The sequence below is a fragment of the Petaurus breviceps genome, unplaced genomic scaffold, assembly GCF_028583685.1.
Source record: "Petaurus breviceps papuanus isolate PSGF00001 unplaced genomic scaffold, PetGlider_PUasm1.0 90977, whole genome shotgun sequence".
NCBI lineage: Eukaryota > Metazoa > Chordata > Mammalia > Diprotodontia > Petauridae > Petaurus > Petaurus breviceps.
In genome coordinates, this window is record NW_027187391.1 from 41201556 (window position 1) to 41218325 (window position 16770).

General features: G+C 36.5%; 1 protein-coding gene and 1 pseudogene across 1 annotated transcript in view; both read right to left on the minus strand.

Moving 5' to 3' along the window:
• SLC16A10 (solute carrier family 16 member 10) overlaps positions 1-16770 on the minus strand; it is a 165455-nt gene that overhangs the window by 76157 nt on the left and 72528 nt on the right. The window contains exon 2 of the mRNA XM_069077039.1: positions 6962-7106. Coding sequence (XP_068933140.1) covers positions 6962-7106 — 145 coding nt within the window. The remainder of the gene's footprint in view (positions 1-6961; positions 7107-16770) is intronic.
• On the minus strand, positions 2894-5729 carry LOC138153142 (golgin subfamily A member 7 pseudogene; annotated as a pseudogene).

Consider the following 16770-nt stretch of genomic DNA (forward strand, 5'->3'; position numbering starts at 1 on the left):
CAGGCTGGGGGGGAGGGAAGTTGGGAGCACCCACTTTTGAAAAGGGACATGATCAAAGTAGAGAATAGAACAAGTGGGAGGTGGGATAGGAGGGAGGGAAATATAGTCAGTATTTTACAATATATCTACTATGTTACTGTTTTGCATTAGCCACACATGTACAAACTATACTGAACTGCTTATCTTCCCAGTAAGGGTGGGAGACAAGGGAGGAAGGGAATGAATCTGGAATTCAAAGTTTTAAAATCAAATACTCAAATATATATACTATTATTAATACTATTTTACATGTAATTGGGAAATAAGATATACAGACACTGGGGCATAGAGATCCACTGGAAAAGTCAAAAAGGGTATGGGAGAAAATATGGGAGAGAGCAGATTGGAGGAGGGGATATCCTGTGGGACTGCTATTTTGGGGCGGTGGGTAGGGGAAAAACAGGGAGAAAATTTGTAACTCAAAATCTGGCGGAAATGAATGATGTAAATCAGAAGTTAATAAAGCATTTGAAAAAAATAATGTAACAAGTTCTCAATTTCATATACTGTCCTCTTTTTTTGCCCTTTGTATATCATAATGTTTCTATATGTTGATGAATGCTAGATTTAGAAAAAACATTAGAAAACTGATATATTTGCACAATTACTTATCTCAGGAAACTGTTCAGAATTATAGTCTATAATTCCATCTCTCCCCATATCTTATGCCTCCATTCTTAGGCCTCTCTGAGACCTCTAATTCCACTGCCCTACAGAATTCAGTCTATGAGCCCTGCTCCAGCTTCATTTTCCTCTCTTCCCAATCTCAATTGTATAGTTAACAATACAATTCTACCCTATCCTCTACTCTTGTATCTTTAGTCCCTACACCCTATTGTTACTCGTCCTTGGGCAAAACCCTAGCCCTGCATTACTCTCATGATTCACTTTTTTTACTCCTACTCACTTGCTGCTGCAAACAGGGTTAAAGTCCTACACTACCCATGAGGGAGGGCACTAGTAGTTAAGGAAGATCAAGAAAGGTTTAGTATAGAAAGTGATTCTTGAATGAAGGGAGGTATTTTATGAGGTGGATATAAGGAGAGAATATATGCCTGGCATGATGATGCTTTCTACAAAAATGGGAAAATTTGGAATATCTAACCTCAACTAGGTACTCACTTCAACAAAGGTAGTAGTACTAGTAGAAGTAGTATTAACGATGACAATAACAATAACAAAAATAGCTAATATTTCTAGAGTACTTACTATATGCCAGGCCTTGTGTTAAGTTCTTAACAATTGCTATATCATTTGATCCTCACAATAACCTTGCAAGATAGGTGTTATCATTATCCCCATTTTTACAGCTGAGGAAACTGAGGCAGAAATAGATTAAGTAACTTGCCCAGAGTCACAGATGCCCTACAGAAACTAAAATGATAGTCCTTTTACTCTTAAATAATTGATTCCCTATATCATTCCCAACAAAAGCTGTTCCAAACTTTCCCTCATCAAGCCTCCTATACCTCCCATTTCCCCAATCCTATTAGCAACTGGGGCCATTTACCATGAGTTTTCTCTTTTCCCTTTCTCTTCATCCCAAAGCTCCCTGAAACCATTCTCCATTCTCTCTTCCTTTCCTCTAGTCTCTAATAACACAATAGCCCTTCTCCTTGCCAAAGCCACCCTTTCAATATCTACCCTTAATCCAATTCCAGCTTGTCTTCATTTAGCAGGCTGCCCCCTCAATTATCATCCCCTTTCTGAAATCTTCGATCTCTTCCTATCTACTTTTCTACTGTCTTTAAACATGCCCAAGCCTTCTCTGTTCTTAAAATATTCTCATCAGACCTTATCATCCTCTCAAGCTATCATCCTACATCTTTCCTCCCTTTGTCAGTCAAACTTCTAGAAAAAGGTGTCTACCTTCTTTTGTGCCATGTTTATCACTCCAGCACTTTGCAGTCTAACTTCTGACATTAACTGAAACTACTCTCTCCAAAGTAAGCAAGAATTTCTTAATTTACAAATCTGGTAGGCTATTTTTTTTTCTCACTCTATATCCTTCCTGACTATTCTACTGCACTTGACACTGTTGACCATCCTTTCCTCCTGGATACTTTCTTTGGAATTTTATGACATTACTCTCTTCTGGTTTTTCTTCTCATCTAACCACCCAATCTCCTTTGATAGCTCATCAACCTGATATCACTCTTCTAATTGTGGTTATTCCCAAACACTTTGTCCTCTTGTTGACCTAATTAGCTCCCATGTGTTTAATTATAATCTTTATGCAGATGACTCACAGATCTATATATCCAGCCCCAGCCTTCATCCTGTGCTTCAGCCCCATAACACCAACTTCCCACTAGACATTTCAAACTGGATGTCTCAGAGACATCTTAAGCTCAGCATGTCCAAAACAAAAATTATTACATTTCTTCCAAATACTCCCTTATTCCAAATTTTCCTATTTCTGTAGAAATGCCAGGTATGTATTTTCTTCTTACTTCACCTTACAGAATCTCATTCAAGAATTACTTTCTGTACTAAGCCTTTCTTGATCTTCCTCAACTGCTAGTGCCCTCCTTTGTTAACTACTTTGTATTTATTTTGAATTTATTCCATATATAATTACATAGATATTGTCTCCTCTAATAGAATATAAGCCCCTTGAAAGCAGGGATCATTTCATTTTGTTTTGTTTTGTTTTTACATCCCTAGAACCCAGGATAGTACCTGGCACATATAGTGCAGTAAACACTTAATAAATGCTATAGGATGATAAATTGTCACTTAGGGACATTCTTCTCATCTTACATGTGAACAATACACTTTAAATAGAAGAAACATTATTTTCTTTGGTATAAAAAAACATATATTTAGAACATTTCTTTAAAGTAGAAATTGCTTTATTTTTTTTTATTTTGGGGCACCCAGCACAGTACCTAGCACATTATAAGTGCTTAATAAATGATTGCTGAATTGAATTTTAGGAATCTTGTTAGAACTGAGGAATTTGAAAGAAAGATGCTGTCTAAATCCAAGATACATGATATTCTATTTCTCAGACATATCTTTTGATTTAACACCATAAAAACATTAACCACATACATTATAATAATCTATTATTCACATTATTAACTTTTATATCTCCCCTCAGTTTTCTCCCAATGATTTAAATTCATTCAGCCCTTCCTAGAATTAGAGCTAGGTAGGGAAAGGCAAGGTAAGCAGACAGGCAGTCGGTCACCAAGGGTACAACACACAGGAGGGTGAAACACTTTTTAATATTACTTTTTGTAAATGTACATATTTTAAATGCCAAAAAGAATTCTACTCTCCATGATACACAGGGATTTTCTACTAAGTCAAATAACCTGGATAGTCAAAGCCTCTAGGGAATAATATAATAAAAATATTATACTGAGGTTTTAATTTTCAAACCTGGCCAATGGCATACATGTGCCTTGTCCCAGCTCTGGACCTTCCTCACAGGTCTATTTCAACCTTTAATAATTTTTGTGGCTCTCCTCTGAAATCTTTCCAAGCTTTCTTTTTTATTATTATTATTATTTAAGAAAAAATTTACTAATGCCTTGATATTTGGGCAAAGTTATTACAATGTGAAAAGAAGACAGACATACACTTATGGGCTATAGAAAAGCAAAAAGGGTTTTATACAATTAAAATATTAAACCAGCCTCTGGGATTTAGGTATATGACTAACAAATCCGTAAGAGAAATTAAATCTGGAAGATGAGATCCAGTTTTAGCACCTACAATATCACTGGGAGTAGAACTTTAATTTTCATTCTTTTCTAGTAAGTCTCTTAGCTCTTTCCAAAGAACAATGCTATCAACAATAATGACTAACTTAATTTCAAGGTCTTGGAAAACACTATCATGAAGAATATAGGTAGAAGAAAAATATATGTTAACTTACATTTTGGGGAGTTTTACTCAGGAAACATTCACACTATTTTACCTGAACTAATTACAAGATCTATGTGCATCCTCAATACTGAATTCAAGAAAGGTATGTGATTCCTAAATTTTGCCAGTGGAAAAGTTAAAAATAAGCACATACATTATTATTCCTACCAAATTATATTCCCCATAAGTTATATTTATAATAAAGTCCTAAGGAAAACATTCATTGCACTCGCTTATTAAGGGAGAGAGCAAGGATGTCTATAGGTCTGATGGCTTAGCCTCCACTTTCTTGTACTTACAGAGTTTTAATAAAACAAGCAACACATAATACATCCTCCCAACATTCATGCCAATGTAATAATGATAGAAGATCCTCCAAGGAGAATCAAGGTAAATGGAAATCACCTGAAATACTGGTTGACTTAGTAATAAATGCTACATTAAATACAAATAGCATTATACACTATCTTTCCAATGAGCTTCGGTATGAGAAACTAACAGTAGAAATAGATCTGTGAATTCCTTGAGGTCTGGCAGATGTGTCAGCAGGCAACATGTCTAGTTTACCCCTCATCAAAAACCATGCCCAGAAGAAAAGGCCTTCTTCAATTCTGGAGAAATTAAACCAAACCCATATATGACTTGCTGAAATCAAAAGATGACAGCATAAATGTTGAGCAGAACTAATAGTCCTGGTAGCAGATAAGAAATGGATTTTGGATTGGGCTGATTTACACAGCTCATTTTATTAAATTGTTTTGAATTTAAAAAGTTAAATGCTTCATTATATTTTCTCAAAAATAACTACAAAAATTACAGTCCCACACAGTTTAAATAGAAAAAGTAGATGCTGAGTGAGTAGATGTCACCCCAGGAGCAAAATTTTAGAAAGTTAGTCATTGGTATAGAAAAGCATCACAGAAGATGGCAGAAGATACAAAGTAATAAAGCTGGGAGAGCAGATAGGGGATGCTGCTGTTGGTAGGTGGACAGAAGAGAGTCTGAGACGCCTTAGACTCCATGGTTTATCTTCTACTGCTCATGCCTCTGTCTTCATAAATGGTCATTTCAATAACATGAAGTCCTCTCTCAATTGGATCTATCAGAAGGAGGCCCTGCAGGACATAAATCTTCTCATTCTCCTGTTCCTGAACATATTTGGCAATCTTCTTCTGAATCTTCTCATAATATGTTTCCATGCACAAAAAGATAGTATATGATGTCAAACAAGCTAAACAGCCTTCAAGGTAAGATTGTCCAAGCTTTTCTGTTTCTGCATAAAGATTATTTAGAGCATGAACTGTTTCTTCAAATTGCTGCCAGTCAGTCCGGTTCTCCAACTCAGTGGGGAGCCTAGTCTGGAACTGGCAAAGGGTGCCGCTGCTGTAGTCCCGCCAGATGAAGACCTTGTCAGATTTGGGCACCTGCTGTGGTCTCGCAGTGGGTGGGCAAGCAGCAGCGCGGGCCAGGCCGCTCTACACCTCCTCTGTGGCCCTCCAGCGACTATCGTGCAGCCCCAAGTCTTCAACATTCTTCAGTTGTGTAACTTAGAACTGGACTCAATATTCCAGTAAAAGGGATCCAATCTAAATAGACTGGCTTTGTCTCCTGTGATGGTGAATTCAGTTACTAGTAATTTCCCTTAAATCAGATTTAATACTATGATTAATTTTGTTGACTCAATTAAAATGTACCAGTTATCCAGCATTATTCATTCATGGAAATTTGAAGTTTTTCCTCCATTATTTTAATACTTCAAGGATCCATGATTGCATTGGTGTGGATTCTCCATCTATTAATACAGAATACATTCTTGTTATATACCATAGTAGACTATCTTCATGTATGGCTATGTAGCTAACCTGGTAATAAGTCAATTAAAAAACTTTTCTCTACTGGATCCAAGATGACTGATGTAACAGTACATCACTCAAAGCCTTTCCAAATGGACAAGACCTGTCAGAGCTTTTGCTCTGCTGATATTGCCTTTGAGAACTCAGAACTACTGTCATACCTCTTTGAAGCATCATCATCATCATTATTATTATATGAAACTTCCAATTTATTTATTTATTTTTTGGTCTTTTTGGAGGGGGAAAGGCAGGGCAATTGGGGTTAAGTGACTTGCCCAAGGTTACACAGCTAGTAAGTGTGATCAAGTGTCTGAGGCCAAATTTGAACTCAGGTTCTCCTGACTCCAGGGCCCATGCTCTATTCACAGAGCCACCTTGCTACCCCTGAAACCTCCAATTTAAAAAATAATAACCTTCATGGGGAAAAAAGCATCACTACAAAAAAAAAAAAAGTGGGAGATTGCCTTGTGGCTCCTAGATTTGTTTCAATATAGTACTCCTAAAAAAAAGAAAAAAAAAACACTGCTGACTGATTCTTAATACAATTCTCCCTGGACATTTTTTTCTGCACTAATTTTTTTTCCTTCTTAGCATGAATAGTTTGTTTATTCATACTAAGCTTCATTCCAGGTTGTTTCTGCTCATTTCTTCAATGGTACTCATTGACCATTCCAATTCCAACCCCTTCATCCAAGGTACAATGTTATCCCCCTTGGGGCTGGAGAAACTAATGAACTTCAACACACTTTCTACACCATTGATGAAAATATTAAATAATTGATGAGCCTGATGAGCAGACTCTTAAGAATGATACTTGTTTTGTCACTTCCTAAAATGACTAATAGCCCAATTATAAAAGCAATTTCCCAAATATGCTCTCCAGTTTATGATAATAAGAATTCAAAGAACTACTGCCTTAGCTAAATTGCTATTTTTAGGGAAAAAAAACTTGGTATCCACCCCCCTTTCATTATTTGCTTCACCCAATTTTAACTCTGATTTGAAACAGAAAAACAAGGTAAAAATGTGCTTTTGCTGACTTCTGTGAACATTTATGGATAAACCCATTACAAGAAAAAAAATGCAAATCCCAAAAGGAACTCTGATCTGTAGTTGCTGAGGAAGAAATCAGTTACTTTAGGATATCAAACAGTTTTTGACAATCAAATATGAGGAAACAGAATCCTTACCTTACAAAAGAACTAGACATAAGTCCAATGAGCCCTACAGCAGCCCCAGCAACAGCTGTTTTGCGACATCCAAATATATCTGTGAATACGCTCACTATAGGACAGCAGAAAAAGATCATCCCCATTGACAGAGAACTCACCCAAGCTGTAAAAGAGAGGAAAAAAGAAGGTAATAAAATAGATCAAGGGAATTCACCAATAGTTCAGCATATATAATATAATAATAATATGGAAAATCCTTTCTAGTTCAGCCTGATTAGAAGGGAGACTAAACCGAGTAAACAAAAAGTCTAAATCACAGAAAACAAAGTGTGACCTAATAGTAAAATAGTTACAGAAATGTTTTATTATTCACATGTTCAACCATCTGTGTCTATAAATGTGGGCTTCTAAATTGGGAAGTTTATTCTCTCACGTATGTTAAGCATTTTCCCTGTAATTGTAACACTACCAATCTTCATTGTCTTTGATAGCCAGAATCCTTATTAGGAGTTTTTACACACAAGACAAGCAGCAGAAAAGACACTTATTTAAAAGGAGTAGGAAAGAAAGACAGTTTCAAGTAGGGTAGAGGAGACAGATTCTCAAGTTCTGAATCCTCTGATTATGACAGTAACAAAAGATTTGTTTAGCAATGTTAAATTTTTGCCCATATCCTTGCTATACAGTCAAAAATTCCAAATCAATAGAACCAAATTAATGGAGTTTAGCATGTCCATGCCATTTTTTAAACATTTTATATTTTTTCCACATAATTTTAATATCTTTTTAAACCAAACATTTACTCAATCAATCACACTTTAAATTCCATTTCTCCCCCACCAGAAGGGAAAAAAAGTGAAAGGAAGCTACAATCTGAAAGGGAAGACAGCAATGAAGTTACAAAATATGAAAATGTCAGCTCCAGTAGAATGGCCTCACTCTTCTTCCTTAACTGCTGGTGATAAGAAGAAGACTGGTGAGGTAGGAAAGACCAGAGGAACTAAGGGCAGCTCCATCCCCAGGCCAAGATACTCTTTGGATAATTCTAATTTAAAAGTGGAATTAAAAAAAGCCCCACATCCTTGAAAATGTTAGATGTCACATTCAGATTTCACTAACATTAATTTATAACAAATGGATATTCATGCTAAGGAAATTAGAACTTAAAATATAAGTATTTCTTTAGGTAAGATATAGGAGAAGTGATGTTAGTATTATGTGAAACACTGAACTTTGTCAGTGGGTTGCATGAAAAAGTCTAAAATATTAGATTATTAAAAAATAGGCTTTGGGGGAGGCGAGGGGAACTCCTACACAAATCTTAATAACTTACTCCTTTTTTTCCATTTACTGCTATGGAAGAAGAATTAAAGGTTTGTATGCTCTGCAATTAGAGATAATTATTTGCAATAAGGGAATTTAAATCTGAGAGAGATTAACAAGAAATTTTCAGGTGATTAATGATCTGCCAATATAAACCAAAACCCCCCAAAAAACAAAAACAAAACTGAGAAAGCGCTGGTGACCCTCAGCTCTACTCCCTGACCCCAAAATAAACACACATATATGTACTACAAGGTCTTAAAGTCACAGAACACTACAAATCTGATAGAGTTTTTAACACTTCTTTTCTTTGTGAAGGATTCTGATTCATTGCACAAATGAGCCCTGGCTCCTACTTGGTAAGAATCCTGCCTAAATTTAAACTTCAATTCCCCATGCTACTTTACAGAATAATCAACAGAAAGTCCCAGAGATGATACAGCAACAAGGTTTTTGTTTGTTTGTTTTTAACCAAATCAGAGTTCAGATTGTAAAATGAATTTTGCACCTTGAATTATAATGACTAGGATTCATCTTTCTATTTGCTTACTCAATCTTCCTTTCTATTTGCTCCCAAGGTTCTGAGCTTTTCCATCATCTTTGACTCTTCTTGCCAGCTCTATTTCTTAGACTTCTATTCTATTTCTTGGACTCATCTCATTCTTATTTTACTGACTGCAAGTCTCCATGACTTCAATTTCTAATTCTTTCTTCCATCATTCACATCTGGCAGACTAAGTGCCCTCCAACACTTCCTACATCATTTCCATACTTTAAAAATTATAGTAGCCCTCTTTGCTTTTGGATCAAGTCTAAATTCCTCACTATGACTTTAATTGGTTTTCCTGATTCCCAGGAAAGTTTTCTATCTTATAGCAAGCTGCCTTTCAAACAAAACAAAAGCTGCATTGTGAGGAACTAATTCCAAATAATTTTTCCCTTATCAGACCCTGCTCAAATACCCAAAGCAGGGCATAACACTGCCCCACCTCCTACAAGATTCACCTCTTTTTAGAGCAAGCCAGGTGGTAAATTTGGATTTCAAAGGGCTTTTTATGCATACAAAGCAAATAAAGGGAGTTGACACTCTAAGCAGTAATTAAGCAGATTAGCTGCTATCAATAATGAGTTGAGATATCAAAGTACTTAAATTAGGCTTGTTCCTCTCCACAAACTTGGAAGTCAGATTTGGATAATTAATGGAGATTACATTGATTACAATTCTGTTTGCCTTTCTAAAAAAAAAACTTTTATCTACTACAGGTCCCAGACATCTTTTTACTTAACATCTGTATAGTTTCGTTGCATTATCTTTTTTTTTTTTTTTTGCTTTTTGTTTTTGGAGGGCAATTGGGGTAAAGTGACTTGCCCAAGGTCACATGGCTAGTTTTTGTGTATTAAGTATCTGAGGCCGAATTTGAACTCAGGTCCTCCTGACTCCAGGGCCGGTGCTCTATTCACTGTGCCACCTAGCCGCCCTTTTGTTGCATTATCTTTAGCTAAGAGGAAACTGTAGATCATAAAACCAGGACTGAAGTGCCTAAAATGTCCTTAGGAACATCCCAGTAACTACTGGGTTCTCAATCTGGTGCCCAACTAACAGCTAGTAAGATCTGTACAATTGCCATCATTCTGTTCCAAAACCAATGGTTTAATTTACAGGATGACTAAATCCCCAAGTACATCAAAATAGTCCATTTTGAGCCTGGCATATATAATCATTGTTCGACAGCAGATGGAGGTAAGGCCACCAAAATTTTGTCATGGGGGGAGGAGGGTGACATGTTGTCTTCCTTGGTGCAAAGTCACTAATTCTTTAAGTTCAGAATTGCATGAGGAAAGGTCATCTCTAATAAGTTAACCTCTTAAAAAGTGCTTCATGATTCTTTGAAGGCTGTTTACTGATTTGTTTGTCAAGGCTACACTAGTAACATTTTACAGGAGCTAAGGTCTTGTTATTCAAAAAGAAACATAAAACAAATAAAAAATAGGAAATGTTTCCAAAGTCTCTCCCCTTCAACTCCAGCTTATTTTTTATCATAAACATTCCTTTAAATGCTCCAAAATCAGAATCATCACCTCTCACATACTCAGGACCCAAAATGTATTTTCCATTACTGTAGGAACAATTACACTTTTAAAATCTTCAAATAAAGAGAAGCCAACCATTGTGCCTAGGACTATGTTCTTCATACAATAGATCCTAATCATGTATTGCTGACAACTAAGAAATGCTTATCTTTTTGGCTAAAAGACCAGAAGTGCCGACAACCTATGGTCCCATTTCAGTTTACCACTCAGGTGCACCATGGTTACAACTTTACTGGGCACAAAAATAGGTTCAACCCCATGGGTTCAGAGTACCAATAAACCTGTTTTTTAAAACTGACAATGTGGAAAGAAAAGAATGGTAGTGCCTGGTTAACACATGAAGACTTCTATCCACAATCTCTTCCCAAGCTCTCCCCATACTGTGGGACCTCAGTTTTATCTCAAGAGTAACATTTCTAAGGCTCAGCTATTTTGCCTCAGGAAGCTGAACATATGGGAGGATTAAATAAATCCCTCTAGAGTGCCAGGGTTGTCATTTCAAAGAGTTTGAGAGGGATACTAAATTGTCACATACACACTGCTACAGATACTACAGGGTGGTAGCAGAGGTGGCTTCCCCCTCTTATGGATGGCAGTATTAAACCTTGGGGTAAAAATAGTCAAGAAGTCATGCCTATCTCAACTGCTAAGTCTGCTAGTTTCACATTTACAACTGCCAAAGAAAACAAATTGAGGGTGATATGATTTTTCTTTGCTTCTAACCTCCCATTCACAACAGCCTCTAATGGAAAGCTGCTTTGCTCTCCACATTTATTAATACTCACACGAAAGTAAACCAAAACCAGACATTTTCTAACTTCTCCTCCACCCAACCTAGACATAGGAAAAACACATAGTACAGAAGTGGCATTTATATAAGATGGGGAATTCAGCTGGAGAGAAACCTTTATACCAACATTATATAAATAAGGCAAAAGAAAATACTTTCCAAATATTACTCTTTTTTGGTTAACATTTCTCTATTTAGAAGTGGTCTGACTAAAGTGAAAATATCAAAAAAGAGGAAAAAACATTTCATTCATATTTGAATACTGGAACAACCAACCATTCTGTACTTTCAAATAAAGGGATCAGTTGTTTGTTTTTGTTTGTTTTTTGTTGTTGTTTGGTTGGTTTTTTTAATGGCAAGACTCAGTGGCAAAATTTTTAATTTTGCATAGGGGATTTCCCTTTCTAAAACACCTCTGCCAAAAATCCTTTTAGAACTCCTCTTTTCTCCCTAATTAGTATGGCTCAACACAAAGACCACGGGCTCTGAGGACAGAGGACCTGGGTTCAAATCTTAACCTCTAATGCTTACTACACATGATCTTAGGCAAATCATTTTACCTTCTTAGACCTTTAGGTTCTCAACTGCAAAACAAGGTGGTTGAAGTAGCTGGCCTCTCAGATCCCTTCTAGCCACAGATTTATATACTGTAACAAAAACAATTACAATGGGATAAAGATGAGTTTATGTAAACATATGATTGCATATTGAGTTTGGAATTTTCTCTGGAATGTTGTGTATAAAGGGGAGTAATGTGAAATTACTACTGGAAAGGAGACAGATAGCAGAGGGCCTTGAATGCCAGACTAAGGAGGTTGTATTCTATCATAGAGGAAATAGGAAGCCACTAGAGGTTTTGGAGTAGTAAAGCAATATGGTCAAACCTGTCCATTTTTTTGGTTGCACAATCAGTCCAAGACTTAAAACTAGGAATATGGGTAGTGGATCTGAAAGGGCAAAAGAGAGTGAGTAAGCTGTATCTAAAGCAACAGCAGTCAAAGCCAATAATCACAAAAAGTTATAAGTGATAATAAGGTCTGGAATTTTTAGGCTGCAATAGTTTAATACAGGGGTAAATAAAAGAGCATTGAACTAGACAATCTCAATTCACTACCCACAGTAATGAAGTGAGGGGAAGGAGGGGAATGGGAATGTATGTTTTTATGACCTATAGGTTCAGTCTTCTGGGACTTCTCTGAAGTCCCTTCAGCCAGAGCACTGACACCACTTGGATACCCTCACTGTTTTTCAGGGCAAAATCCAACTAAGCAGCTGCTGTTTTCCATTTAACTTTTCATAAAATTGTACCACCAGCAGTTATCATGTGGAAGGGGGAAGAGATAGCATAAAGACACTAATTGTTAAAGCTGAAAGAGTGCTTAGAGATAACCTGCTCCAAACCCTTCCTATTACAGATGAGAAAATTTAGGCACAGGGAGGTTAATTAAGTGATTTGTCCAAAGTCACAAATTAGCTCTTGGCAAAAGATGGGATTCAATCCCAAATACAATGTTCTGTCCATTATAAACACAATCAAAACATCATGTTACATAGCACCAGAGGGCATAACTGGAACCAATGGTTATAGGGCAGCAAATTTCAACACAATATCAAGAACTTGTTGAAAAACACAATGTTTCACAATACTGTAAACTCCTGGAGGGAAAGGACTGTCTTAAGAACCTCTGTACTCCCTACAGTGAAAGTGACACAGCACCTTGCAATCAGTATAGCAATATTGATTTACTAAAATCAGGCAATCAGTAGGCATTTGTTGAATGAATAAGTGAATGAATAATATAAAGTCCTGGATGGCAAAGTAATGAATTATTTGTAATTGGAGGTATTTAAGCAGAGGTGGCAGAGATATTGTAGGCAGGTTTCATGTCCTATATACCGTGTTTCCCCGATAATAAGATCTATCCCGAAAATAAGCCCTCCCCTTACTGTGTAAGATTCCTCTAAAATAAGCCCTCCCCCAAAAATAAGCCCTATTGAGATTGCTACTGTAGTGAAGGTGATCCCCTGCGCTACACGCTACATTACGGTACCCTCTGTATGCACCGTCCCCCCCTCCTCCCCAGTGAAACGCACACCGCGCTCCGAGCTGCACTACGAGCAGGTTACCTGGACAAGACATATTCATTTAAAGAGAGCTATATTGCTGGACATGACAGATTGGGTCCACTTCTTCTGAAGGAAATGGAGGCGCAAGACATCCAGGACGGAATTCAGGATATGGACACTTATGATGATGTTGTTGAAGAAGATGACATGATCATTATTGAATAAAGGTACATTTTTTTGTTCACATTTACCTGTTTATTAAAATTGCTGTCAATGTTCATTAAAATAAGCCCTCCCCTGAAAATAAGCCCTCTGGTGTTTTTCTGTCCAAAAAAAATTAATAAGACAGTGTCTTATTATCGGGGAAACACGGTATGTCTTCTAGGATCCCTTCCCAGCTATATACTCTTAAGATATAGTAGCATGTTATAAAATTTTTCCCCAGTTCTGACACTAATGAGCTATACAGCTTCAAATTTAACCTATGTCTCAGCTTAGTCATCTGTATAATGAGATAGTAATGCTTGTTCTACGTACTTCACAGGTGTTTTAATGAACAAATGAGAAAATGGATAATAATAATAATAAACAAAAACAATAATAGCTGGCATTTATATGGTGCATATAAAATGTTTTACAAATATTATTTCATTTGATCCTTAATAACTTGAGAAGACAGCTTCTATTTTTATCCCCATTTTACAGATGAGAAAATTGAAGCAGTTAGATATTAAGATATACTAGCCCAAGGATACATAACTAGTGTCTGAGGCAGGATTTTAACTCAGGTGTGCTTGACTCCAGCTTTAATACTCTATCTACTGAACTATCTAACTGTCTCAATAGATTTTTAAAATGGATGTGAAAGTACTTGCAACAGAACAAAGGGTTATAGCAACCCAAGAGATTACATTTTAGATATCAACTGTACAGGAGAGTCTAAATAATGGGAAAGAGTATGAGACATGGAATGAAGGATGGATCTGGAGTCAGAGGTCTTGAGTTCAAATTCTGCCTCTGTCACTACCTTGGAATGACCTTCTGTGGGCCTCAGTTTCTCATCTGTAACATAAGAAGGCTGGACTAAAAAACCTTTGAGGTTCCTTTTCTACTTCTAGATCAATAATCTTATAATAAGTAAAAATGTAAACCTTTACCTCAGGAAAGATTTATAGATAGTAGCTGGCAACTGTCAAACTACAATTCAAATTTCTCTTGAATTTCAAAGGAGAATAAAAAGACCTTGAAGTCTATTTTCCTCTATGTATAGAGCATAACAGAATGAAAGAAAAAAGGAAAGAAGAAAAGAGAGAGAAAAAGAAGGAATTCCATCTTCCCACCATTTTAGAGATGAAATTAAAAATGTATTGGCCTAAGAACAAGAAGTACATAATACCACACAATTCCAAGAGATTAAAAACTTAAAAGACAGTCAATATTAAATCAATGTGTGACAACTTAATCCAGCCACAATTTAATCTTTTGATCACATTCTTTATGTTATTTAAGGCAACTCTTTTTATCAAGTACCTCAAAACCTCAGGATTCGAAAAAGAAAAAGGTCTTGGTTAGGTTTCTTGATAAATTTTTAGAGAACTTTTCATTTTTAACTACTCAGGAAATCTAAGTCAACAAGCATTTATTAAGTAACTACTGTTCATAGACTGTTTCGTTTGGGAGGCAAGATGGGTTAGTGGTGAATACCGAAGAAATCTGCCTCATCAGTCAATAAACATTTATCAAGTGCCTACTATTTGCCAGGGCCTATGCTAAATGCTGGGAATACAAAAGAGGCCAAAGACTAAGGCTGCTCAAGAAGCTCACAGTCTAATGGAGGAGATAACATGCAAACAACTAAGTAAAAGCAAGTTTTACACAGGATAAATTGGAGATAATCAATAGAGAAAAGGAACTAGAATTTCCTTCTCCAGCTCATTTTGCAGATGAGAAAACTGAGACACAGAGCTAGTAGGTATGAGACCGAATTTGAATTCAGGTCTTCGTGACTCCAGGCCAGGTGCACTATCCACTATGAAGCCAACCTGTTCAGTCTGATACATTAACAGCTGCTAATTGGACACCAGCCATTTGTTAAGTAGGTCTCACATAAAACTATGTTTTTCTGCCTAATCTTATACTACTCTCCTTCATTACCCTATGCCCAGCCCAAACAGAACTAATTACTTTTTTTCCAAGTATACTCAATACTCTTCCCTCCTTTGGCTTCTCCTATTAAATTCCATCCCCAACTCTCTCTCCTGAATTTTTACCTTTTGAAATCTTGCCCCACCTTCAATTCCACCTTCAATCAGTCAATAAAACATTTATTAGGTATCAAATATCTGCCAGGCATTTGCTAAACATTGGATACTTGACTTGACTCACTGAAGCTTTCTCTCTATTAACCAGGTTGGAAGTGATTTCTCCCACTTCTAAATTCTCACAGAACTTTTTCTATATTTCCTTCTATAGTTGCACCACATTCTATTTTTTATTGATGAAGGAGATTGCATTCTAAAAGGGGAGACAACACGTAGATAACTTGGTACATAAAAGATATATTTCCTGTCCCTTTTTATCTAGCACAGTGCTCCTATCATAGGAGGTATCAACTACAAAGGATCAAAAGATAATAAATTGAGAGCAGAAGGGGACTTGAAAAGTCTTCTAAGCCTGCCCCTGCCCCCTTGTTTTCCAAAAAATGAAATGGTGAAGGAATTAAGGGAGAAACCTTTGGAATAAGAACAGTAAAGTTTATACATGAACCTTCTATCTATTTGTCCATTGTTATTTGGACTATATGCTAATAATATGTACTTAGGAGAGAGGAGTTTTTTTTTCCTTTTAAATGCTACTTTGAAAGCTTTTGTTGAAAAAAGAAAGCATTTCGTTGTATGTTATATATCTGTCAGTAGATCAGGCAACCTGTCATTTTCATCCTTGGAGGCAGATAACTAACTATCTGTTACTTAAGGTCGTAGAGAGCTGCCTATGGCTTAGAACTTGCCTGTCATCACACTGTTTATGATGTCAGAAATGAGATTTGTGCCGAGGTCTTCTGATTCTTTTGTCCATCACTGTATCTAATACACCTTACTCACCTCAAAAACCCTTACATATGGTAGTATGGCTAGCTCCTGCTAGACCTGCTTCCCATAGCAACACCTAGAAATTACAAGAGTCATTTATTGCTTATTGAATTGCATTGCTTCTCTGTGGCTCTACATAGGATTGATCTATTCTTAAGTAAAATTTTAAAAGATGTTTTGGCATAATGTATAGAGTATCATGTTTGTTATCAAAAGACCTGGATGTAAATCTATCTCTGTCATTTACTGGCTCTTCATCCAAGTCAGATCACTTGACTATGATGTGCCTCAAGCAACTCCCTAACATTTACCTCCTTCTTGTTGTTGCTGGTTTTTTGGTTGGGTTTTTGTTTTTTTTGTTTTTGAAGAGAACTAATGACATACAGAGGTGAGGTCTTGACTTGTTCTTGAACTACTATGTGTAAGGGTTATGGGATTTAAAGATCTCCCATGCCCCATGGACGTGC